The 25,263-nt window shown below is 40.2% G+C and overlaps 1 protein-coding gene across 3 annotated transcripts in view; it reads right to left on the bottom strand.

Annotated features, from left to right (window-relative positions):
• The window catches only part of si:cabz01090165.1 (uncharacterized protein LOC100333421 homolog), a 411,304-nt gene that overhangs the window by 59,410 nt on the left and 326,631 nt on the right, over nucleotides 1-25,263 (bottom strand). For all 3 annotated transcript variants that reach the window (XM_056373298.1, XM_056373299.1, XM_056373300.1), the window contains 2 exons: nucleotides 3,353-3,623; nucleotides 350-550 (listed from right to left, as the gene is read on the bottom strand). In XM_056373298.1, coding sequence (XP_056229273.1) covers nucleotides 350-550; nucleotides 3,353-3,613 — 462 coding nt within the window. In that variant the 5' untranslated portion in view covers nucleotides 3,614-3,623. The remainder of the gene's footprint in view (nucleotides 1-349; nucleotides 551-3,352; nucleotides 3,624-25,263) is intronic.

Below are 25,263 nucleotides of genomic sequence, written 5' to 3'. Positions count from 1 at the left end.
TGACAATTGATTCACACTTCATTTTCCATTGTGTTCTTCTTCCACCACTGCCTGCTCCTTACTAAATCATTACTGATGCATTCATAGCATATGTCAAGTTGTACTGAGAGATATAATGGTAGTACTGTGAGCAGTGGTAGAGAACATGGTAGCGGTACTACTGTGGTTGTAATAGCAACAATAGTAGTAGCAGTGACACTTGTGTACTATTAGCACATGTTTTAGTAGTAACAGCAGTAGCATATGTATTTGCATGAAATAGTGCGGCCTTTGTTTTATTATCACGTGTTGTTCTTGACGTCACATGTGACAGTAAGAGTGACAGTGGGTTCGGGAAGGGGAATTGTACCTGAAATGCTCCCTCTGATATGCTGTGCAGCTGGTTGTTGGCCAGGATGAGGTGCCTCAGGTTCACCAGGCCCTGGAAGTGGGAGTCATCCAGGATCGTGAGGCGGTTGGCATCCAGATGGAGAGCGTGGAGATCCTGGAGGTCAGCAAAGGCGTACGGCCGAATCTGACTGATGGTGTTTCTGCTCAGGGTCAGGTGGATCTGGATATGCAGGGAAAGATAAAGTTAATGTTGTAGAGCATTTTCCCCCGAAAATAGCGGGCCAACTTTGTCGTTCTGTTTCTCTGTTACTTACTTTCTCTTCCTATTCCTTTTAAAGCTCTGTAAGATTATTTAATTTTATACCAGCAATAATTTATTGAGATTTCACTTTTGCGAAATATATCCTGTTTTTAGAGTAACACTCTTTCTGTCCTCCTGTGCAGGGAGGTCAAAGGTCAGGGTTAGCAGATGAGCCAGCACTCTGGAGATAACAAAGGTTCAATGTTTTGTTAAAAAATGTGGTTCAGCAAGTTGGACACTCAGGGCTGTGGGGATTAAATCAGCAGTCAGGTTATAGGATGGCCTTCAAACACTCAGCCACCCATTCCCCTGTCTTCATAAATAATAATCATAGTAATTAATAGTAAAGTACTGGGGGTCAGTTCAGACATGGAATTACAGATAAAATTATTTAAAAATTAAGTTTGGGCTTCATTAAAAGGTAATGAGACATTTAGAAAACACACTGCTGAGGTCAGGAGTTACTAAATATGTGGATTACTACGAGTGTGAAGGTGCAGAAATATTTTCTATTAACACCCAAGAAAGGGTCAATCAGCACCCACACATTAGTAAACCTGTTTTGGAGATGCACCATGATCACCGGAGACATCTGTGGCACTCTGTTACGCCCGCTACAAAATAATTAAAACCTAATTTCCCACGTTGCCTTGTGTGTTAGCAAACATCATCTGTGCGCCTGTTGTAATGACACAGGAGAAGAAACTTATTTTTTCACACATTAAGGAAGTCTCCAGCTGTGATGAGTTTTTCTATTTGGCATTTAAATCTCGATGATGCCGGTGTTTCTCTTTTTGTGCCACGTGCACTGAAGCATCTCCACCTCCGTTACATGATTACATTGGAGGCGAAATCTGTCAGATATCATACATGTCACCTCAGTCAGTATGTTATGTTGGAGGTAGCAGATGTTCCTGTAATGATTTCTGCTTTCAGTGCAAGTAAACATGAAATCTCTCCTCACTGTTTTGCATGTTCCTGGCAGCAGTAAAAGCTGAACACTTTTCTTTACTCAGAATGCTGAATACTAAAAAAAGCTTTAATCTGTTTAATCTGTGATGTTTAGCTTCTTCCAGAAGTTATTTTGACTTTAAGTGATGCAGTTTACTCTGCTGGTGTACCCTCTTCACTCACACGCCTTATATTTCAAATAGTAATGTCCAACATTTCCCAGAATGCCATTTAATAGTGTTGTTCAACAGTTATCTTGTCCTTACAAATATGGGTTATACTTTACCGCTGGTGGAGATAACTGGATAAATAAATATATTAAAAATGTTCTGTGGCCGCAATTCTCAGAGACAGAGCAGTCACTGTGGCAGCAGCACAATGGCTGCAACTCTGTGACTGGATCCCTGCTGATAATGGCTGTAAGTGCAGTTGTTTCCGTGGTTACTGCATGCGCAACGTATTTGGAAAAAGCTTGCAAATCATTTTTGGGATATAACACATTGAAAGGAACGATTGAGATCTCACAACCAGCAGGTGGCAAACAAAGATGCACAGCAGCAAAAGAGGCATCTGGATCAAAACAATTTAGGAAACAAAATCTTTAAAACAGTCCAAGCACCTTTATGTTACTTTAAAAGCTGCACATGGTGCAGTTACGGTTAGGGAAGTATCGTATAAAAAACCAAACATTTTACTAAACCATCCTCCGCCCTGAGCTTACTATTAAGCCTCACTACCTAATGTATCAGCTGTAACTTGTGAGCTGTAGAATTGCCCAGTCTAAGTGTAATTCTACATACAAATTATTAAAAAAGATACAAGGCTGCTGAAAAACAAGCTAATGAGCTGCTGCTAGTATTTTTTTTTTTTTTTTTTTCTGGCAGGTCACTTCTCCTTCAGTCTGGCCAGACACAGCTGTGACTTGTTGGACCAAAATGAGCAGCAGGCACTGGCATGAGCTTATACCCTGTGAGCTAACTTAATTTACTTTGATTAGCATGTAAGTCGGCTCCACTGTGTCCTCTCAAAAGTGCTGGACTGATGTCTGAGACCAAAAATCACACGAAAGATGCCTTCTTCTGAGTGGTCAAAGCTGTTTTTTAGCATTTCCTTGCAGCTTCCTATATATTTTAGCTTAGCTCTTATTTCTGTTTCTTATAGGCTGGCTGAGAGATCTCTGATTATAGGACCTGTAGCATCTAAAATCTTGTGTCAACAAATCTGACATATCACTGTGTCATGTACAGTGGCGTGTAAGAGGGCTAAACTCTGAAGCCGAGGTAGTCATGATTTATTTAAGCAAAAGGGTATATGCAGCCAGTTAAATACCCAGCACATCAGTAACATAAGCTTTTATATAATTTATATGTTCCATTAGCTGTGTTTATCTCTAAAATGAGCTACACATCTAAAACAGCAGACTAGTTTCAGGTTACATCCCTGTTTTGTTGAGTCATATAAAATAAGAAATTGAATTGAAATTTTTGTCGTAATTGCTGTGAAGTCTTGAACAATGGCTAAAAGTGTTTTGTGAGGTGACACTGACTTTGACCTTTGACCACCAAAATCTAATCAGTTCATCCTTGACTCCAAGTGAACGATGAAGCCATATCTAAAGTTTTGCCAAGGCGTTACTGAGATATTGTTGTCCATGAGACTGGGACGGACCGACAACCCGAAAACAGTGTATGCCTCCGTGCCGGCAACATCCACAGCCGGAGCCATACAACACAGGAACACTTAAAGGTGTTTAGAGAAGTGAGTTCTGACCAGGCTGGACATGTTGGCGAAGTCGCGGTGTCTCAGCGTCGTGATGAAATTGTCCATTAGCCGGAGCTCTGCTGTCTGGCGGTCGATGTTGGGTGGGACAAAGAGGAGGCCCGTCTTGGCACACAGCACGGTGTAGGACGGCAGCAGGTTCTGGCAGGTGCACCGCTTTGGACACAGCATGGAGGAGGAACAGGAGGGGAGGGAGGACAGGACGACAAAGAAGAGGAGGAGAGGGCAGACCAGCGTGGAGACGACGTCCATGGCTGCTCTCCTGTTGAAACAAATAAAAGAGAAACAAAAGTAGGAGTCAGGTCATGTAGCTTGTTGTTCCCACTGAGTTTCAAAGTAAAAACTCCAATCACTGATCCTTGATTTGATTGACAGTTTTTGTTGTTGTCAAACTTTCCAGATGAGTTTCCAGGGTAAAAAAAACAGAATTATAATAAATGCTCCATAAGAGAGAGGAAAAGAAGATGGATAAACAAGGGAAACTGGGGGGATTGGGTGATGCAGGGGGTGAAAGTGGCAGGAAAAAGGAAAGAGGAAAAGAGTTTTAGTGTTTGCTGGTGCAGCCTGTGTTTCTTTCTGCTGAGTAGGTTGAACAGGGAAAATGAAAGTAAACAGTACTTATATCATCAATTAGGCTTGCTGCACTGTCGTGATTATAATCTGAGCGGAACATTAAAGAACACAAATTATGCTGTGTGTGGCTGTCTGTCTCACTTCATGAGTTTCATGGATGTTTTTCTGCATAAGAATGAGACTAAAGCAGCTGTTCCAGCCAAGGCAATAAAGGAATACATTTACATTGATATTGATTTCTCTCTGTTCGGTTTGTACATTTAGCTCAGCTCAGCTCAGCCCTGAATAAATTCATACAAGGAGAAAAAGGAAAATGCACACAACAGGAAAGACATATGCAAAAGAATACCATGCCAACACACACACACACACACACACACACACACACGAGCACAGTAATTTCTTCATGACTTCAGAGGATGTTACATTGACTAATAACCATAACCCTTACGCTAATCCTCTAACATAACGTAACCCTAACCTAAACTTAACTTTTGCCTAGCCCTACCCTTACTGTAACCTGAAAATGTAATGATTTATATATATATATATATATATATATATATATGTGTGTGTGTGTGTGTGTGTAAGTATGATTTATATAATGATTTTACATAATGGGGATTTGTTTTTTGTCCTCATAAGTCCCCATTATCTAACAGGTCCCCACAACATGAGTAATACCTGTATGACACACACACATTCATACATGTTTGTAGACTCTCACATGTACCTACTCTGTAAAAAAAGTTCCTCTGAGTTAAATGCTGAGTGACTGGAGGAAGGTCGATTGCAAATAACAGCAGGAAGAGACACGCTCTTTTATTTACGGTACTGAAATATTCAGACTGTGCTTCAACTGCAGCACGGAATACAGAGCAGGAAGTCTGCACATGTATTCGTAACTGCAGGATATGAAGCTAAATGTGAGGAAGTAATGGAGAGATGTAATGGAATGAGATAAATTCAGTAGAAGTGATCAGGAGAATTCAAAAGCTGACTGAGACTACACTCAAATGTCAGTGGGTAATTGAAGAGTCTGTATGATGATGGCAATGTGAGCACAGAAAATATTCAGGCTGTAATGAGCAACAACTGGAATTCACAAATTTGTCATTTAAATTAGAATATTTCAAATCTCACATAAGTTGAATCAAGTGACAGGTGGATAAAGTAAAGTAAAGTTTATTGGTGCTCACTGTGAGGTAGTTACTCATCAAACAAAACTACAGTTTCAGGCTGGACTATGTATGGACGTATCATCATTCAGTCTAGCGTCAGCTGGTTTCAGTCTAGTGTCAGCTGGTTTCAGTCTAGTATCAGCTGGCTTCAGCCTAGTGTCAGCTGGTTTCAGTCTAGTGTAAGCTGGTTTCAGTCTAGCATCAACTGGTTTCAGTCTAGTGTAAGCTTTTTTGAGCTCTTTATCTGTTCTCTCCTCCTCTCTGTGCTCACACATAATACTATAATACAGCTGAATTCACAATAAAGCTCTTTTCATTCACATGTTTTTTCTGTTTCTATCGTGATAACAACGCAATAAGTCTGAACCTTAAAACCAGCCATCAGGACTTCTGGAACTTTGTGATGTCACAACAAAGCAATCACTGCCCTAAACCACACCTCAAGCCCTGCCCACCTCTACCCACCATTGCAGGATTTGGTTTTGGAGTGTTTTACCTGAAAACTGCTATATTTTTATTATATTGGCTAACAGTCAGCGAATCAGAAGAGAGGCTTAGAGCCTCCTCTCTTCTGATTCGCTCACTGACCTGTTGTTACTTGAGCTCCAGAGAGAAACCTTAGAGAGGAGATTTAAAACTACATTGAGATGGTTTTTGCTTCTTAAAACAACAAATATATATATATATATATATATATATATATATATTTATATAATATATTATATCTTCATCTACACTTAAAATAAAACACAGGAGAAGAGGAAAAAATGGGAACTTTAACACTGTTGTTGTAGATTTGTTCTAAACATCTGGAATATTTTAAGTTAGATGTTTTAAGAAGAAATTAGCTGAGATGGCAAAGCAAACAAACTGAAAAGTTTCTTTGGGTTAGTGGCTAAGAGGTTTTCACTTTGATCATTTTCTGAGAGTTTTGGTATTTGGCTATTTTCCAGCTTTATGAACTAAATTCCTCTATCTCCTCTTTTTTTCCAGATGATTCAGTTCACCACTTCTACCTGGTACAATCAAAGAAGACAGATTTTACTTTTGGATTACTTTTTCAGTGGGTTTGACCTTTGCCTGAGAACGGCCCATCTAACAGCCTGTGGTCTGGGAGAAGTAAAAGTAATGAAAGGTCAGGTAAGGTGCAGAAATTTAGTTGTATTCATTTACATTTGAGGTTTTATTAATTTGCATTATTCTTATGATTTACAAATCTGTTCCAGTGTGATTTTAACAAACGTTTAATCAATGGATAGTAATTGTAAGTGACATGAACAAGAGTGCTGTGCTTCATCCATCTATTCAGCTGTTGTAGGGTTTTGAGCGTGTCACTTGCAGCAAGTTAATGATTAATTGGTGACATTTTAGTCATCCAGATGTGGGCTCATTGAAAATGCTGCTTTCACAGACGACCTATGGACTTTGATTGAACACTGGTGTGACAAAGCGGTGAGGTCAATAGTTTACATATGACCAAATTATGGATGTTTGTGTATCAATTATAATGTATACAGTATACTTAAAAAATGTTTACTTGTATGAGATTATCCTCAGACAAATGTTGCAGTAGAAAGATGCTGAGTCTCAGAACAGATTGAAGCTGTTTAGTCAGACCAGCTCAGTGTGAGGAAAAATGCAAGACAGCTCTTTTTCAAACCACAAGCACTTCTCCATCTCTGTCACCCTCTCCTCCGTCCTTCCATTACTCTATTCTTGACTGAAAGTGCTTCTAATTTCAATTGCATCACTTCCTTTCTCTTTCCCTCCATCACCCCTCTCTCCATACAGTCTGTCTCTAAAACTTTTTTCTTCTGTCTTTTTCCTGACACACTGGATCACATCCCACCATCATTCTTTTCTTCACTGTCTCTATCCATCACTCTGTATCTGCTCCTCGATTCCTGTCCGTATTCGATCATTTATTCCTCAGTACAGCTTTTTTTCCCCTTCTTGCACCTCTGGTGTATTTTCTCACTCTTAAGCTCCTTTCATCTCTCCTTACTTCCATTCATTAAGTTTTCTACATTGTTCTGTTCATTCTGTCCCATCATATTTAAAAAATAACATTTTTAATAATACATGCACATGTGCACATGTTGAAATGAACTGGTAAATGGACTTGCACTAATATAGAACTCTTTTAGTCTTACTGACCACTCAAAGCGCTTTATAATACTTGCCACATTCACCCATTCACAGTCATATTCATAAATCACACTTAAACGCACCTACACTGATGGAACAGCCATCAGGGGTAATGTGGGGTTCAGTATCTTGCCCAAAGATGCGGCCCAGAGGAGTTGGGGATCAAATCACCAACCTTCTAATTAGTGGATGACCTGCTCTACCTCCTGAGTCACAAATGAAATCCATGTCATGATGTTTTGTCTGTAAAATGCTGACACACCCTCTTTTATGTATGGGATCATAATGAAATGTATGATTGAAAGTTGATGTGTTCATTTCCATGTTGATTAAGTTTGACTTGTGCAAAGACCTGTGGGAATATTAGAATAACACTAACCTTCCAAACATATGGATGTGCTAATGAGAGTATCAGCATTTCATTTAGACTTTGAACTCGTCTCTGCTCTGTTTAACCTGACAGCACCATCTTTATCCGTGTATTTTCTTTCGGGCATCCTTGGGTAAGACCATTTGCTCTCAATGCCCCCCCTGTTTAAATAAAGGTTAAGTAAATAAATGTGGCTTTGACATAGTGAGCGACCACATCCTGCTCTGTGTACTTTCTGACATGGGCATCTCGGACAAATTTCTTTCTTGGTTTGATTCCAAACTCACTGGGCACTCCCTCAGTGTGTCAAGGCTAAGACAAACATCTTTATCCCATCCAATTCCTACAGGATTTCCCCAAGGATCAGTACGGGGGCCCCTGTTTGCAATATACACCACCTTCTTGGGTCTAATTATCAACTTGCATGGCTTATCATTACACTGCTATGCAGACGACACCCAACTATTCCTGTTATTCCCACCAGATGACCCCACGGTCTTGGCATGGATCTCAGCCTTTGTCTTTGACATATCCACATGGATGAGGGAACGCCACCTTCAGTTAAACCTCTCTAAGACTGAACTCTTAGTCACTGCGGCAGTCATTCTCTCCAACATAATGTCAACATCAAAATCCCCTCTTCATCGCTTAAACCAAACCAAGATTGTGAGAAACCTGGGCATTATGTTTGATGAGTAATTATTTTTCTCTGACCATGTTGCATCCGTCTCTTGGTCGTGTTACTTTGCTCTATACAATATCAGAAAAATCAGGCCTTACTTGATTCTGTACTTCACCCAACTATTGGCACAGTCCATGGCTGTCTCTCACCTCAACCAGTGCAATGCCCCTCTAGTGGGCCTTTCTTCACGCAGTGAAACCCTTACAGATGGTTCAGAATGTGTCTGGTCTTTGATCAGTTATGTCACATATCACTGACCTCCACTGTCTACCCATGGCCACCCAAATCATATTCAGTCTCTAATGCTGCCTCAGAGTGATTTCTGGGTCTGCACCATCTAATCGAACTCAATCATTCAGCCTGATGCTCCGTCTTGGCCTCTTTGTTCCTCAAAGGAATGTCATCAGGCATCACCATCCCTGCACACAAGACAGTCTCAGTCCAGACTGTTCTGGTATGTGGTTCCCCGATGGTGGAACAAGCTACTGAATGCTATCAGAGCAGGGGCATCCTTCTCTATCCTCAAGAATCTCCTGAAGACTCATCTCTTCAGAGAGCACCTCCTCTTCTTACACCTATAACACCCTAACATGTCTAACTAGCTCTTACTATGCATTTCTCTAACTGATCTCCCTGCACTTCACCTTATTGAACACATTTAGTGCTTGGTACTTACACCAAGGTGTCCTACTGCCCTGATGCTTTAGTATTATCATTCTTGTAAGCCTGGATAAAAGTGCCTGACAAAGGAGTAAATGCATTGTACTGTAATGTAATTCACATATAGCTCACACTGGAACAAGTGGAGCTACATAAACAGGGAGGGAAGGTCAACCAACGTGAGGATGTTCACTGTTTATAGACAGAGGCAGCTCATCTTATTTACACTGCCTGTCACACACACACACAGACACACACACACACACACACACACACACACACACACACACACACACACATACGGACACAGAAAGTCAGTTCTGCACAAAAAAGCACCAAAAAACAATCTCACCTACAGACAGTTGGTGTCTGCTAATTATTGTGGCTGACATGTTTGTAGTCTGAGATAAACAACAACAGCAAGGAGCAGACAGAAGAGAGGAAGTGTAATTAGCAGAGAGACAGTCAGACAATAAGAGGAAGACAGGAAAGGAAAAAATATTGAGAGCATCACATATCAGACGAGAGGATAATGGGCTGAAAGGTGGAGAAAATGAAGAAGAGAAAGAGGAAAAAGAAAAGTTTACTGAGGAGGAAAGGAGATATGGGAGGAAGAGAACAAGGTTAAGAAATGAGAAAGAGGAGGCTGAGCAATTTATGCTCCACAAGATACATTTTCCGACCAGCTGGTGGGGATGTTGTTCTACATCTTTAGAAAGAGGCACACACAAAAATACACACACACACACACACACACGCACTGACAAACACGCCTGTGCATCACACACACACACACACACACAGACACACACACACACACACACACACACACACACACACACATACAGACACAGAAAGTCAGTTCTGCACAAAAAAGCACCAAAAAACAATCTCACCTACAGACAGTTGGTGCCTGCTAATTATTGTGGCTGACATGTTTGTAGTCTGAGATAAACAACAACAGCAAGGAGCAGACAGAAGAGAGGAAGTGAAATTAGCAGAGAGACAGTCAGACAATAAGAGGAAGACAGGAAAGGAAAAAATATTGAGAGCATCACATATCAGACGAGAGGATAATGGGCTGAAAGGTGGAGGAAATGAAGAAGAGAAAGAGGAAAAAGAAAAGTTTACTGAGGAGGAAAGGAGATATGGGAGGAAGAGAACAAGGTTAAGAAATGAGAAAGAGGAGTCTGAGCAATTTATGCTCCACAAGATACATTTTCCGACCAGCTGGTGGGGATGTTGTTCTACATCTTTAGAAAGAGGCACACACAAAAATACACACACACACACACACACGCACTGACAAACACGCCTGTGCATCACACACACACACACACACACACACACACACACACACACACACACACACTCAAGGATAATGGAAGAGCTATACTGCTGGTGAAGACACAGAATGAGAACCAGAGAGAGAACGACAGAGACAGGGTAGAAAGAAGTGTGAGGACTCAGGCAGACAAAGCAGGAAGGACCACTTCACATTTACATATTCTGAACTCATTTCTTCTTTGCCTCAATAAGCCCCAGCAGCTGCCTTTATCTTGTACATGCTCTGGCTGCTGTAATCCATATACCACAACTTATTATATATTCAACATCACATGCTGAAACTGTGGCTCATATGTGTTTGTTTAAATGTGACTTTTCTTTGCATTCAATTGTCCCCGCTGTGTCTCCATGAAATTATGTTTCTGTGCTACCATTATGCTACAGCAAATACAATGTGGCAGAAATCTAACACTGACCATGTTTCATTTTTATCAACACAATGAGGAAAAGTTTTTAATGAATATATCTGCCAAGTCGCACAATGTGAATACAGAAAGTATGTGTTCACAGACAGCAGTGGAAGAATAACACATATCAGGCTGTGGATACACAGACAGTACTTGTTAGTGTGATACATTTCATTTATTTACTTACTTTGGTCTGTGAAATTGTGGAACTGTGAATACAAGTGAAAGATGTGCAGTCACATTTTTACTTGAGTTAAAGTACTGGAGAACTCGAAGTATTTAAAAGTAGCGTACATTTTTAAAAAAATGTCAACATATGGTTCTATTGTTCTACATTTACAGAACCTAATGACTCTGAAACAACCTACTGAATATACTCAGTTATTTGTCAGTGCATTGGTTGTAGAATATGCAACAAAGCTTGCAGAAAAGGACATAAAAACAAAAGTTTTATTTATTTATTTTATTTAACACACTCCACCCCCACAGAGGAGTATGGCAATGATGAAGTTTGGTCGTGGTAAACACAGGTCCCATATAGTCTAAAGGTAAATGTCCATGTGTTGTGTGATTATAAAGCAGGTCCAGGTTCTATATTAATACTGTGAAAGTATCAAAGCCTCAGTCCACAGAGAAATGCACACAGCCTGTATTCAGAAACTGAGCCTTAAAACCAGCCGTCAGGGCAACAACAAAGCAGTCACCGCTCTCAGCCATGCCCCAAGCCCCGCCCCAAGCCCCGCCCACCTGGACCCACCATCCAACCTTGCAGGATTTGGTTTCTGTGAGTGTTGACCTAAAATCTGCTATATTTTTATCGGATCACTCAGAAAACAGTCAGCCAGTCAGAAGAGAGGCTCAGAGCCTCCTCTCTTCTGATTGGCTCACCAAACTGTTGTTACTAGAGCTCCAGAGAGAAGCCTGAGAGAGGAGATGTAAAACTAACTTAAGAGGAAAATATGGAGCTTTAAATCTTCTCAGAAAATGGTATTAGATGAATTTAAAACCATCATGTCAATCTCATCACTGAGGCTCTTAAAAAGCCTTGAATGCTTTAATCATGTCATGTTACATTATGTCAAGTTCCATCACATTTTGTAATGTCAATGGCGCTCGGTCTCTTATTTTTAAAAGTATTGTCTGATCAGAGTGTGACCTGATTGTAACAAAAATGTGATTCCACAAAGAGCTGAATTTTCACCGCAATTCTCCATATGTCAAACATTATTTCACAGACTGATCATGACGTGTCTCACAGCAGGAGCCACGGAGCGGCGCAGTGCTGCCACAGTCTGTCTGCTTATCCGTCTGTCTGCCTGTCTCACAGCGCTCCACTGCCACAGTCAGCACACTGCTGATGCTGCTTGAATGATGCATTTCAAATTGGATTAAAATCAATAATAACCGACATCTACAGGGCCAACTACTGATGGTGGTGCTGCACTGGTGGAGGGGAGGATTCATTCATATTAATACAAACTGATTGGTGCCATTCATATGGATGACACGGTGAGATGTCTGCAGACACCAGGCTGCTGCTCAAACCTCTGCTGTTCTCTAACTCTACAATGCAGACGATGCTGAATGACTTATGTAATCAGTTATTGTTTATGGGAGCCACATTAGCTTCTGCTAATGAGGTTGCTAATCTCCCTGAGGTCCATGAATACACAAATGTTACATTGAATGCAAATTTGGACATAAAGATTTACATATAATAGCATAAAATAACAAAGTAAAGTGTACAGGACGAATATAAAATGCAGCAAAAACAAAAGCAAAAAGATATAAAGAAATAAAAAAGACAAACAAATCAGTCACTAATCAGTCCCAGGGTCCCCCATCTGATAAGAGTTTTGCTTTCAGATGAAAGTATTTACCAAAATAGTCATACATTCTGTCATTGTTTTGTGGATGGAATTATATTATAGTGAAAAGAAATGATTCCTCTTTTCGCTGGGGACCCCAGGAACCTCCTGAAGGACCCCTGGGGGTCCACTCGTCTGATTGCACCAGTGTACACTTAAAAGACAAATTTAACACCAAGCTGAAAAGCATCATCCTCTTCTGCTTAAAATTTCATGTCTATTGTAATCACAAACTGCTAAACAAATCACAAATGTAAAACAACAGGATCAGGTAATAAACTGGTCTGATGTGATGCAGAAGTAAAATTATATTCACAACAACGACTAAAAAAATAAAGCGACAACAGCAAAAATTAAAAGTATATAAAAAACAACAATACAATATCACATCTACCTGAATATACATGTTCAGATTAACATATAAGAAAGCCTTTCAATAGAAACTAACTTTAGAGATTTAAAAATTCTGGTGTCCATGGCTCCAATATCAACTGATGCCTGACGATTTCATTGTGCTGATGGGTGTTATTAGTGTCAGGCGGAGCAGGTATAAGCAAATGGACCAGAAATAACAGTGTGTTGGAAACAATGAAATTACATAATTGATGACTACACCTCACACCTCGGTTCAAATGCTTTTAAAAATGGAGTCTTTAATCTGCGGGCTGTTGACTGAGACAGTGTGTGCCCTCCTCCAGAACCAGAGACCAGCCACATCATCTACTGTCAGCCACCGAGCGGCTCCACAGGAACACTCAGGGTTTAATAATTGATTGAAAAGAACTAGTGATTTATCTGAAGCTATAGCAAAGCAATCTCCACAGGTAACTAGAGAGCACTCACTAAGGCACAAATGATTCTCCACAGTTTAAGGCTGCAGCCTTAAATTCATCATTTGCCCTGCTATGATTTTCTGAGAAAATAAGCTGTTGGGATGCAAAGCGCTGTTTTAATTTTCCTTCAGCACATGACTGCAGCAATTATAGGTGAAGCTAAATGTCTTATGATGGATGGAGGGGTCTCAGATCTAGATTATCATCAAAATGTTATGCTGTAATCCTTTAAATTAGTGGCATTGTCACAGAGTCAAGGCACTGCTGCAGTATGAAGGGTGGTGATGGGGGGGGGGGGTTTCATAACAAGAAAGTGTAGCTAAAACTACAAGTTTACAACATAGAGGAGGAGAGAGCCATTAGTGTTGCTCAACTTGATTTCATTTGTGTATATCTGTGTGTGTGTGTGTGTGTGTGTGTGTGTGCGTGTGTGTGTGTGTGAATGCAGGAGAGAGAGAGAGAAGGAGGAAAAATTGCCATTTCAATTAACATCAATCACTGTCATTTGTGCAGATGACATGTTAATGGATTCTGCATACCCGCAGCACATTGGTAGACTGTATGTCATGGAAATTGTCATTTATATTTAAATGGCATTTCATTTCTACAGTCATCACTGTTATGCTCATTACAAGCCACAGTGGGTAAAGCTGACAGCTTCATACTTTGAGCTGTAATCAATATCACGCCACAGCCATTCACAACACTGGGAGAAACTGGCATGTTTAAATGCACATCCTGTTTGTCTGTCACATTGTCTTCATCACTGCTGCTTATTGTTGTTTCTAAAATGTGTGGCTGTGTTATTATTTAATATTTAATTAGATGCCAGGACAATGAGTGACATCACCATCCAAATCCAATCGTCCCACCAGTGATTTCTAATCAGATAATCCACCTGATTTATTGAAAACGAAGTTACCACTTTATAATAAGACTACCTTTATAGAGGATTGATGAATGGTTTACAACTAGCTTGTTAACACTTTATAAATCATTCATAAGCCTTCATAACGCATTAGATAAAAAAGGGCAACAGTGACCTGCTGCTTGCCAAATAGTGAGCCCACATGTATCTGTACTGTTAAACCTCATAGCTCAGTAGTTACTGAGCTTCCTTTGTTTTCTCCATCATCCAGCGTTTGTACCTGCTGCCTCATCACATTTGTTAAGTTACTAGAAATGAACCACCATCAGCATCTTAATGCTCAGGGAGTTTCATTTGGCAAAAGGTATTTTATTATTATTAAATATTTTTAAAGTGTGAAACACATCATCATTTATTAATGAGTTATGACAAGGCTCCTTTTACCAGTTATAAATGTTAGTAACTCATTAGTAAGATTTATAGTAGTAAGCATTAACCTGATCAGTGAGCCTGCATCAATGTGTGAAAAGTTTGTTATACCTTCCTCATAGTTGTTATAAAGTGTTAACAACTGAATGAACGAATAACCTAATTATAAACCACTGATAAATCCTTAATAAGGGTAATCTTAAACTAAAGTGGTAGCAAACAGAAAAGAAAAAAAAAGAAAACATGCGTTGAGGTGTCTCTCAGTTGAAGCTTAAGTTTCTTCAAGTTTGTGAAAATGCAGCAGCTTATTTAGAATCAAAGCAGCATTCTGTCGGGACCCCGTCGCACAAGATTTGCAACCACTGGTCTAAACACTGACGCTCGCGCTCTGCCAAGAATCTTATCTCCGGCAAAACATTAAATCCTGTATTTTGTAGAAATGTTTTGGCATTGACATGCTCATGGGCTACTTGAACTAAGCCAAGTCGATATTTGCAAAAGATATTGATCATCAGCGGGTTCAACCTTCAAAAATCCCACGGTGGTTTAACTGAATGAGGCCACTGTAAAATAAAACTCAGGGAATCAAGCAAACCTGCAGAACTAAGTCGCACAACAACGTCGAACGTGCAGCAGCATCGGTGCGCTGGCTCTTAACACACTGGAACAAATCTATGATTAAGTTAAGAAAAAAATCAGCCATGTTAGTGTTGTGATGTTTGACCGCTGCAGCACACGCTGAATGTGCAGTACTGACAGAAGCATTCAGGCTACAGCGGCTGAAATGAGCCAGTCTGGAGAAGGAATGTGTTAAAATGGCTGCGGCCCTGCAGCACGTCAAGGCAAAAGGAACAAGATGATGATGTATGTTTGTGTGTAAGATTATGTAATTGTGGATGTTCTGACATTCGTTCTGTGTCATTGGTGTGATTTGTTCATAAAGGTCAACACAGCATGTCTGTGGTTGTTTGTGTGTCTGAGTTCACGTTCGATAAAGACATATATACAGTGTTTAGTTATCATGAGGATATCTGTAGTTTATGCAATGGACATATTAATGAGTGGTAACCTGTACATAGGTTAACATTATTACTGTAAGGAAAGGACTGAATGAACAGCAGAAACAGACAACATCAAAACACAGGTCTGTGGCCTGTGAACACCAGACCAACACCACTCACTGCATCAGCTGGTACAGGGTCAAAGGTCACAGACCACCCATCAGTGGACGGCTGGAGAAAGATTCACTTCTGAGGAAGTCTGTGAGATTCAGCAGTAGACGGGGGGGGGGGGGGGGTGGGGGGGAACTAGTTCAAATGCATAGTTCATAACTTTGAACTAAGTTCACAGTCCCAAAAATTGGGACATTTCTTCCATTTTTTTTTAATGAGTTGCTCTGAACTTTTCTTTTTCAGTAGAGCCCCCCCCCAATCCATCCTCAGCCCCCAATCATTGACATTTCCCCAACCTCTATATTCTACTACAGAGTCACGAAGATTACTTTTAAAAGCCAAGAAAGCCATTATGAATAAATGCATTACCACTTGAAGAAAGTCCTCTAACGCAGGACAACTCAAAACAGATCGGTTAACAAATGCAATACATTTTTTTAATTATGCAGAAAGTGAAAAAAAAATTCTACATAATAAATAAATGTATATAGAGCTGACTTGGTAAAACATACGCTGGCTTCAGTAGTAGCGGCAGCTGTGTTGTTTGAATTGCCTGCGATGGCCATGCTGGACACATGCCAGGTGTTGCTGGAAATCACAGTTCTTCTTCCTCTGATGTTTGTTGGTGGTTGGCAAACAGTTCTTTGGTGCAATTTATGAGTTTCAGTTCAGGTCGCTGTTCACCATAAACATGAGCACGTTCAATGAACACACTCACGTACCATATTGTTTTGTATACAATACAACAGTACAACAGTATAACTGCATATTTTATGTTCCCAGACACTGACTTCATCAAGTATTTTATAATTGTACATGTATCACTATATATTATTTATCTTTTAGTACTTGATATTGTCATTCTGCAGTTTTTCCCTCTTTGTACTGTCACTTTTCTGCTGTAATACTGCACATTTCCCCACTGTGGGACTAATAAAGGAATAGTTTATCTTCTCTTATATACAGTATTAACCACATTTACTCACTGAGAATATGCTGAATAATTAGATCATTTAAATCATTTTGAAAATATTTTTTAAATAAACCACTCAAGTTAACTTTAAAACATTCCTACTAAATGTAAGTATAACTTTAGATTTTTGATGTTATACTACAAAGTTCTACAGTGCCATTGCGGTGTCACTGTAGTAAAGTAATTTAAGGAAACATTACCAAATAAAAGTCAGTGAACTGACTCTTTCAGGTTAGAATAAAGGTTTTTTTATTCATGAATTAAACTCATGTCAAAAGCTGACAGAGACCTAAAAGCTGAGGTATTTGTTCTTCCTCCAACCGTTTAAAACCATCATTATCTACAAGTTCACATCTGTGTGAGTGAAGATACCCTTCATCATGCACTTTGGATGTACATGCACACAGCTCGACTGTTATGAGCCGCTGCTCTTTTTCTCAGTAGTGATGGATGTCTGAACACTGTCATTCATATTAATGCCACTGCAGCCAGTATCAATCACTGTCCAGCAGCTGGGCTCGCTGTGAACGCAGCTCATCAGCAGCGTGGAATCTGCCTCAAAGGCCACAAAGATCAAAGTCAAACCAAAATCTGGTTCACTTTTCATAACAATTCAACATAATAAGCCTTTGATCATGCACGTTGCACTTCTCCAAAATCAATGATTTTTGGCTTTGGTCCAGAAAGCTCATTGTGTTTGCTCCTGTTTGATCATAGGATTGCAGGCAATCAGTGAATTTGTGTGTGCGCCTTGTTTGCTGCAATGAATAATATCATGGAAGTTTTACTGTTTGGCTTGGCCAGGGCTGGTCTGGGAAATAAAATGAGTGCACACTGAATGACAGACACAGAGGGTGGTCCAGGGCAGTCCACTGATATGATGCAGCGGTCCACCGGACCTGGACCTGGTTTAATCTGATGGCCAGTCTGACCCTGACCCTGGCCTCTGCAGTAAAAAGCCTCCACAACCTGTACTCAGCAGGTTTGATCAATGCTGATCTTTTATTTATATTTCTAGTGAACGCAGAGGGGACATGCAGCTGTTCCTCAGTTAACACCTGACTACATTCTCACATTCAATTCAAAGCTCCACTGGAGGTGGAGGAAATTCATTGTGCTAATAGTCAAATTGTAATTTAGAAACACTGCAAGAGCCAAGTTTGCATTGTTTTGCATTTTCAAGTGAAGCCACCGTGACATGTGCAGATTAATCCTCTGTGTAAATGGTATATGACTTTAAAAATCATGAGGAAATATGAAATATAATGACAATCATCAATCACATTTATTCTCTTAGTGAACACTTATTCACATGCTCTTGTTCCTGAAGTTGCTGTTTTTTGCACCCAGTCTGAAACTCCTGCTACAAGTCACGACAGGCTCCTTCCATACGCTGTGCACTACAGCATGTCACACTGCTCTGTAATGCAGTGCTACATCAAAGACTGCACTTGACCACCAACAGGTCTGGATTCCTTCAGTGGTTCAGGAAATCAAACAGACCTGGTGATTCTAACCGTTAAAAACACTGAATGAAGCAGTTTGACATTTAAAGTCAGTGTTTGAGCGACGCTGTACGGAGGACAGAGACTCAGGGAAGAGCTGGAGCTGAGATTGATGCTAACCTTTGTTCTGATTGTTTCTCTGATAACTTATGAAGCAGACGTTCAGCAGGTTTTTACCAGCAGCTGAATTATCCACAGAGGTGTCCTCCTCTCCATAACAAACACACCAGGGGATTAAAACTGGTCAGCGACTAAAGCATTCTTCAGTGACACAGGACTGGACGTCTCCAGCAGCTGGGAGCTGAGCTGTCTAACATTTCCTCAGCTTGTTTCTCTGATAACTTCAGTGACACGCACTGTTACCATGATTACAATCACAGGTTTCTCTGATAATTGATGGAAACATTTGGGAGAATGTAAGAACACAACTCAAAATTTTTAGACATCATAATGTGGAACAGTTACATATTATAACTCTGGGTTATAAAATGTGGGGGTAACCCGTGTTGTGGTAACATGGGTTGACAAATAAAGACAATTACTCAATCGTTTCTACAGGATTATTTTAGGATTAGTGGAACCACATCTGTGGTACTGGAGGAAACTCAACCATTAATTCTGGTCTTTAAAGTGTCAAAGCAGACTGTAACGTTGAATGTATGGAACAAAAGTTGCAGACCGTGGTCTTATAATAACACTGTATTAATCTCAGAGCTTGGAATAAAGCTTTCCATTCACAGGTTGCAGCATTTCAGCAATTTTCTCTGTTTTGAAAGATGCAACACCCCTGTGGTAAATAAGTAAGCGTATTAATCTAGTGACTGCTTCTTCACTTCAGTTATATAAAGAACTGAGGGAGAAAAAACACTCACATTCACTCATTGTATTATGTTATGTAACTGCCAACTTTAAGTGTAAATCACTTTTCTCATGTGTAGCTAGGTATTTTCTACAAATATTACCTATTATATATATATATATATAGTATGTGTGTGTGTATGTGTGTGTGTGTGTGTGTGTGTGTGTTGTAGACAGAGAGCATTAGTTGTGAGTAATGGAATGAATGAGTACTGAATGAAAAGATAACACTGTTGTTGTAGAGCAGAGGAATCAAACCTCCCACTATGTGTGAAAAAGACACAAAAGCCCATCACTCTACTTATATTTTCCCGATGCCTTCACACAAGTTTCATTGCGCAGGGGAGGCATAAGAGCATCTCTAATTGATTTCAGTGAACTATTACCATCTCTGACTTTAGCTCATTCTGATTGGACCGCTGGCTGGCGGTGATAATGGTATTCCTGTTTGTTCGGGAGATGAGCTGTTCCCAGGGGAACTTGGCAAATGCAAATGGTGTGTTAATGTCACCAGAGGGGTCCCAAAGCCCACCGAGATTATAAGCCCTCATTATAAATCTACCAAGATTACTTCCTCCCTCACTGCTGAGAGGTATACTACACTTGAAATTAGTTTTTCTTTTTTTTATAGAGTTGAAAGTTTTTTTTTTTTTTTACCAACTACCTGTACAAATGAGAAAAGTGATTTACACTTAAAGTTGGCAGTTACATAACATAATACAATGAGTGAATGTGAGTGTTTTTTTCTCCCTCGGTGCTTTTCATAACTGAAGTGAAGAAGCAGTCACTAGATTAATACGCTTACTTATTTACCACAGGGGTGTTGCATCTTTCAAAACAGAGAAAAATGCTGAAATGCTGCAACCTGTGAATGGAAAGCTTTATTCCAAGCTCTGAGATTAATACAGTGTTATTATAAAACCACGGTCTGCAACTTATGTTCCATACATTCAACATTACAGTCTGCTTTGACACTTTAAAGACCAGAATTAATGGTTGAGTTTCCTCCAGTACCACAGATGTGGTTCCACTAATCCTAAAATAATTCTGTAAAAACAGTCAAATAATTCTTTATTTGTCAACCCATGTTTAACTTTCCATAGCAATGTTCAGGCGTGTCAAACTGAGCGTGAACAGGATTGTAGAAACACATGTTGGCAAGATAGATAGATAGATAGATAGATAGAAAGGTAGATCAAAATTTTACTTTTGATACTTTAAGTAACTTCATACAAATAGTTTGATATTTGTTAAATTGGACTTTAAATGCAGGACTATTGAAAGATCTGAGTACTTCTTCCACCATTGTGCTGTTAAAAAGCTGTGTTATCTTTTTCAGTCAAGATGAATTTAATTTAGATTTTAGCCCAGCATAAAAAAAACAACAAACAAAAAAAAACAATGCAGGTAACACTTCATGTCACAGTTTATTTGCTCCAACAGGAAGTTACAGAATCTTTGAGCTGTTTCCTGCATCAACCTGAAGTCACCCTGAAGAAGCTTAGGCGTAGATATATTATCATCTAATGAGATTTATAAAGAGGCCTGATTGTTGCTTTCAAGGAATGTGCATTTGCATGCGACTGCATATTAAAAATGTGACTTCTGTGTGAAAGATGTTGTGTTCATGTGTTACCTAAATGATGGAGTTCTTTACTGTAAAAACAACAGCTATCACATGACGTCAAATGATATCTTTCGTAGTACAGTATCTGCACCTCCTAGATGGAAATGAGCCTTCCCAGCATGCCTCAGGACCCCTGTGGTGACATCATCAGCCCATTACAGATTCCCAGCTCATCTACTGATAAACTGCTGCACCATTACTGCTGCCAGTCAGTGTCCCAATCAAACAGAGGTTCAGGCACACAGCATGACACACACACGCACGCACACACACACACACACACACACACACACACCTGTGCCTGTCTCTAACCACAGGGATGAGTTGTTCGCCCTCAGTTTGCCTTGTAAAATAACGACTGGGTTGAAAGGCTTATTTGAAAGATTTCAGATTGTTGCTTAGGTGACCCGAGGGGGTTGTGAAAATTGTGCACTTCCAACAGGGTGCTGTGAGAGTGTGTGTGAGAGTGAGAGTGTGTGTGTGTGTGTGTGTTTGGCCTGACTGAGTGAAGACAATCAGAGTCATCAGTCATATCACTTCATCTCAGCGTTGTCTCAGTGTGACTCTGAAGCAGAAACCAGGTCACATGTTTTCTCACACACTCTATGTGCATAATGTTTTAAAGCATGGTGGTGCAGTTTGTAAGAGCCAGGGTTTAATTATGTGACCGAGTTTGTTTTTGTGATCTGAGCGTGGTTAACTATATTTCTGAATGTCACTAGTGTGTGTGTGTATCCGTGTATAAACTCACTTGGGGAGACTGGATTTAAATAATTTTACAAGTTAAATCTGAGTGTTACTGCTGTTTATACAGGACTGTGTGTGTGTGTGTGTGTGTGTGTGTGCGTGTGTGTGTGTGTGTGTATGTGTGTGTGTGTATGTGTGATTGTCTTTTGGAGTCAGTCTTGAATAATTTTACATAATCCATGAATGAAGACACACAGTGGAAATGAAGCTTGCATTTGAAACACCACAGCTCTCTGTGCTCAGACTGCTCTTTCTGCTGGCTAATGCTAACGCGAGTGTGTGTTTATATAAATGCAAAATATTCAGATGAATACAAAAAAAAATGATTATAACAACTTGATTAGGGCAAACAAGTTGAGTTTTTAATCACTTTACAACTACATGATGTTTATTTAAGTTAATTGCTCTAATTAATTCCCTATGATTACCTGTGATAGACTGGTGACCTGTCCAGGGTATCCCCCGCCTCTTACCCAATCTCAGCTGGATGGATGGATGACTGGATAGAATGAATTCTAGTTACAGGACAGTAAACTAAACACCTTTGTCATACCTAAATCCATCTGACTATTAAAGGGACTATTTGTCATTTAAGTTTTCCCTGCTGCTGAACGTGGTTTCTTATCAGGAGCATGTGTTGATGATTGTCACTTGACAAGATCGTTGTGTTTACAACGGGGTCAGATTGGAGGCTACAGTGACTCGCTATCAGAAAGTGAGCAGAGGGGCGGGGCTAGCTGGTTAGCATGCTGACTTGAGTAGAAGAAAAGACGTGACAGAGACAAAAGTTAACATTGGTTTTGCTTTGCACCTCTGGAGACAGCTGCTGGTGAGTAGAAGTTTGATACTGCACTGGCAACATTTTTTTCTAGACTGGTAAGTAAACAGCTGTTGCTAACGTTAGCTATGTAGCAATATCAAAACTTACCAATAGCTCCTTTAAACCATAATCTGTGATAGTGAGGCTTAGCTAAACAACTTGGAGCTGAGGTAATCTGTGAACGACAGGACTTTATAAATAATGTGGGCTTAGGTGAAGTTGGCAGCTTGTGGGTCGGTGGCACTGAAAAGGAGAGAAGATGTGACCGCAACTGAGGAGAAAATAAAGAGAGGGGGAGAGGGCTGGGAGGGAGGAAGAGACACCAGAGGGAGTGTACAGTATACATGTAGTGTATTATCCCTCACCTCATCCAAAAGCTGTCAGCAATGTCTATGGATGAAAACATGTTTCCTAATTTAAGAAATAAACTCTTCGCTTGTGTTTGTGAATATCTGTGAGCTCCCAGTTTTGTTTGAATAGTTTGTTGTTGGTTATTTTTTATTTATTTATTTCATAAGCATAAACCTGTGTAATGAACGCCGGCGAGGTGTTTACAGTGAGGGCGTGCTGATAAACATTTGTTGAAACAGCTCATGTGAAACAGTGACAGTGGCTGTAATTACTGCAGTTCGTGAGCGTGCGCATCTTTTGTGTGTCGATGTGTGTCATCGTGGCTGAAGGAGATGAATTGTTTCAGAAGCTGATTTCACATATTTCATATTTCTGCTGATTGATTGTGGTCACCTCTGATTTTAAACACTGTCATAACAGTGAAGCTTGTTTAACTGAGTAAAGAAAATGTTCAGGTGTAAACAGACAGACAGACAGGTATTCCACACACACATATAAGTGCAAGTAAAATGCCTGAAACTTAAGACAAAGAATACATAAAATCATGTACCACACACACACACACACACACACACCTGACACAGATAAGCATGTCTGCTCACACACAAACACAGAACTTATTGCTGTTTCTACAAACACTGGTGGCTGTTCGTTGTTGACAAGAGGATTACCACGTCAATAGGAAATAGCAGCAGCAGCAGGGAGGAGGAGGAAGACGAGGAGGATGAGCAGGGGGGAGGGGGAAGGTGGAGATGACGGACGGGAGAATAGTGGAGCGAATGAGTGAGAGACAGTGGAAAGGAAGAATGAAGACTGAGCATGTCTTGCTGATAACACAAACAGTGTGGCTGTTGTACTGTCTCGCTGCTGCTGCTGCCGCTATGATTGTTAATCTCTGTCTGATTGGCTGCTGACGATACAGCAGACGCATTAACATGAGGTGATGGGAGGCTGGCCGCTGCTGCTGCACCACACAGTCAACGCAGCAGCAGAAAGATGATGTCAAATGGATATGAAGAGTACTACTGATCACGTACAGAGACAGACACGGGTTCTCTTTCATGTCTTATCACATTTCTTTAGGAAACCATCTTGACTTTAACACTGAACACCAACATCTGTTGAAAATGTGTTTAAACAATAAACTTGCAAAGTTAAAACTGGTCTGTAGAGACTAAGTTTGCACCAGTTTTTTCATAGTCATATGCTTACAGAGTGAAATGCAGGTAGCATGTTATAATGCTGACATCTAGGACTCAGTTTTAGCAGTTTAAAGCTCATGGTGCAGATGCATTTAAGGGCGTGTCCGCGTCACCTTTGCTATTTTAACAGCGGAAAAAAAAGGCACACGGTTTAAAAGGGTTGTTCTCAGTCTCTTAATTATTCATGGGAGTGTTTTGAGTGTAACTTCCAATAAACCAATCACAGCGCCGTTTCCCATTCCCTTTTAAAAGCCAGGTGCGCTTGCACTGTGGTGTATTGGTGTGCTATTATAATGTTGCAGTGTTTCAAACAGAATTAGATTGTAGTTGCGGTCAGCTGATCACATATTGTGACTGACCAGTGAGCCCGGTCCTGACACAGGCTCGCAGCAGAGTCCCCTGAGACACATTCAGAGCAGTTACTACTTCTTCATCCTCTCACGTTGGACTGAGAGCAGACTGGTTGTTGTCAGTCACTATCGCCTCTAGAGGTGCAAAGTGGTATTACGGGACGGGACAGGCTGGGAATAGCTGGCTAGTGTCCTGAGAAGTATCAGCAGATAATTCTGCAACATAATACATGGATGTCTGTGACAACTGTTCTTTACATTCTGTTGATAATCTCAGTTAATTTTTTGAACGTTTTAAAAATAAAGCACTTACATATGTAACAATAATCCATCAACTGATTGTTGGACCGCCTCATCTCGTACGCTGAGTTTCATTGCCACATACGAATGTTACTCTGTCACACTGTGTGTTAGAGCACTTGTGAGAACCAGTCTGAACACTTTGGGACATTCGTTCATTTTCTCATGAGGACTGAAGGCAGGAAAAGGCACTAATATAGTCAGTGTTAGTTGATTCATTTTCCCACTGAGAATAAAAACTATTCACCCACATTGTCTTCATGTTTTGGCAGAAAGCAGACAGCGAACCAGATGATCATTGTTTTCAGCAGGAGAATAACGAGAAACTGCGCCAAAGATGCATTTTTCCAACTTCTACCTTGTATAACAGCGGTGGAACGAGCAAGACGACAAGAAATCTGCCAAAATGGATGCATGAACATATGCTCCTGCACCTGCGTCTCCTCGCCTCCTTGTCTGATGGAGATAAAGTTGATATTAGACTAGATATCAGGCAGGGGCTTTATTTTTTCTCAGGGAATCATTTTTGGAGCCTGAACAAATGTTTCAGATTTACTGAAAAGATGCACCTCTCAATTTAGACTTGGCCAAGTCGTTTCATTTCTCTGCTCAGCTTCTGATTCGTCAGGAA

Source organism: Seriola aureovittata, chromosome 4 (genome assembly GCF_021018895.1).
Source record: "Seriola aureovittata isolate HTS-2021-v1 ecotype China chromosome 4, ASM2101889v1, whole genome shotgun sequence".
Taxonomy (NCBI): Eukaryota; Metazoa; Chordata; class Actinopteri; order Carangiformes; family Carangidae; genus Seriola; species Seriola aureovittata.
The sequence above is the reverse complement of the archived record's forward strand: the minus strand, read 5'-3'. Positions and strand labels throughout refer to the sequence as shown.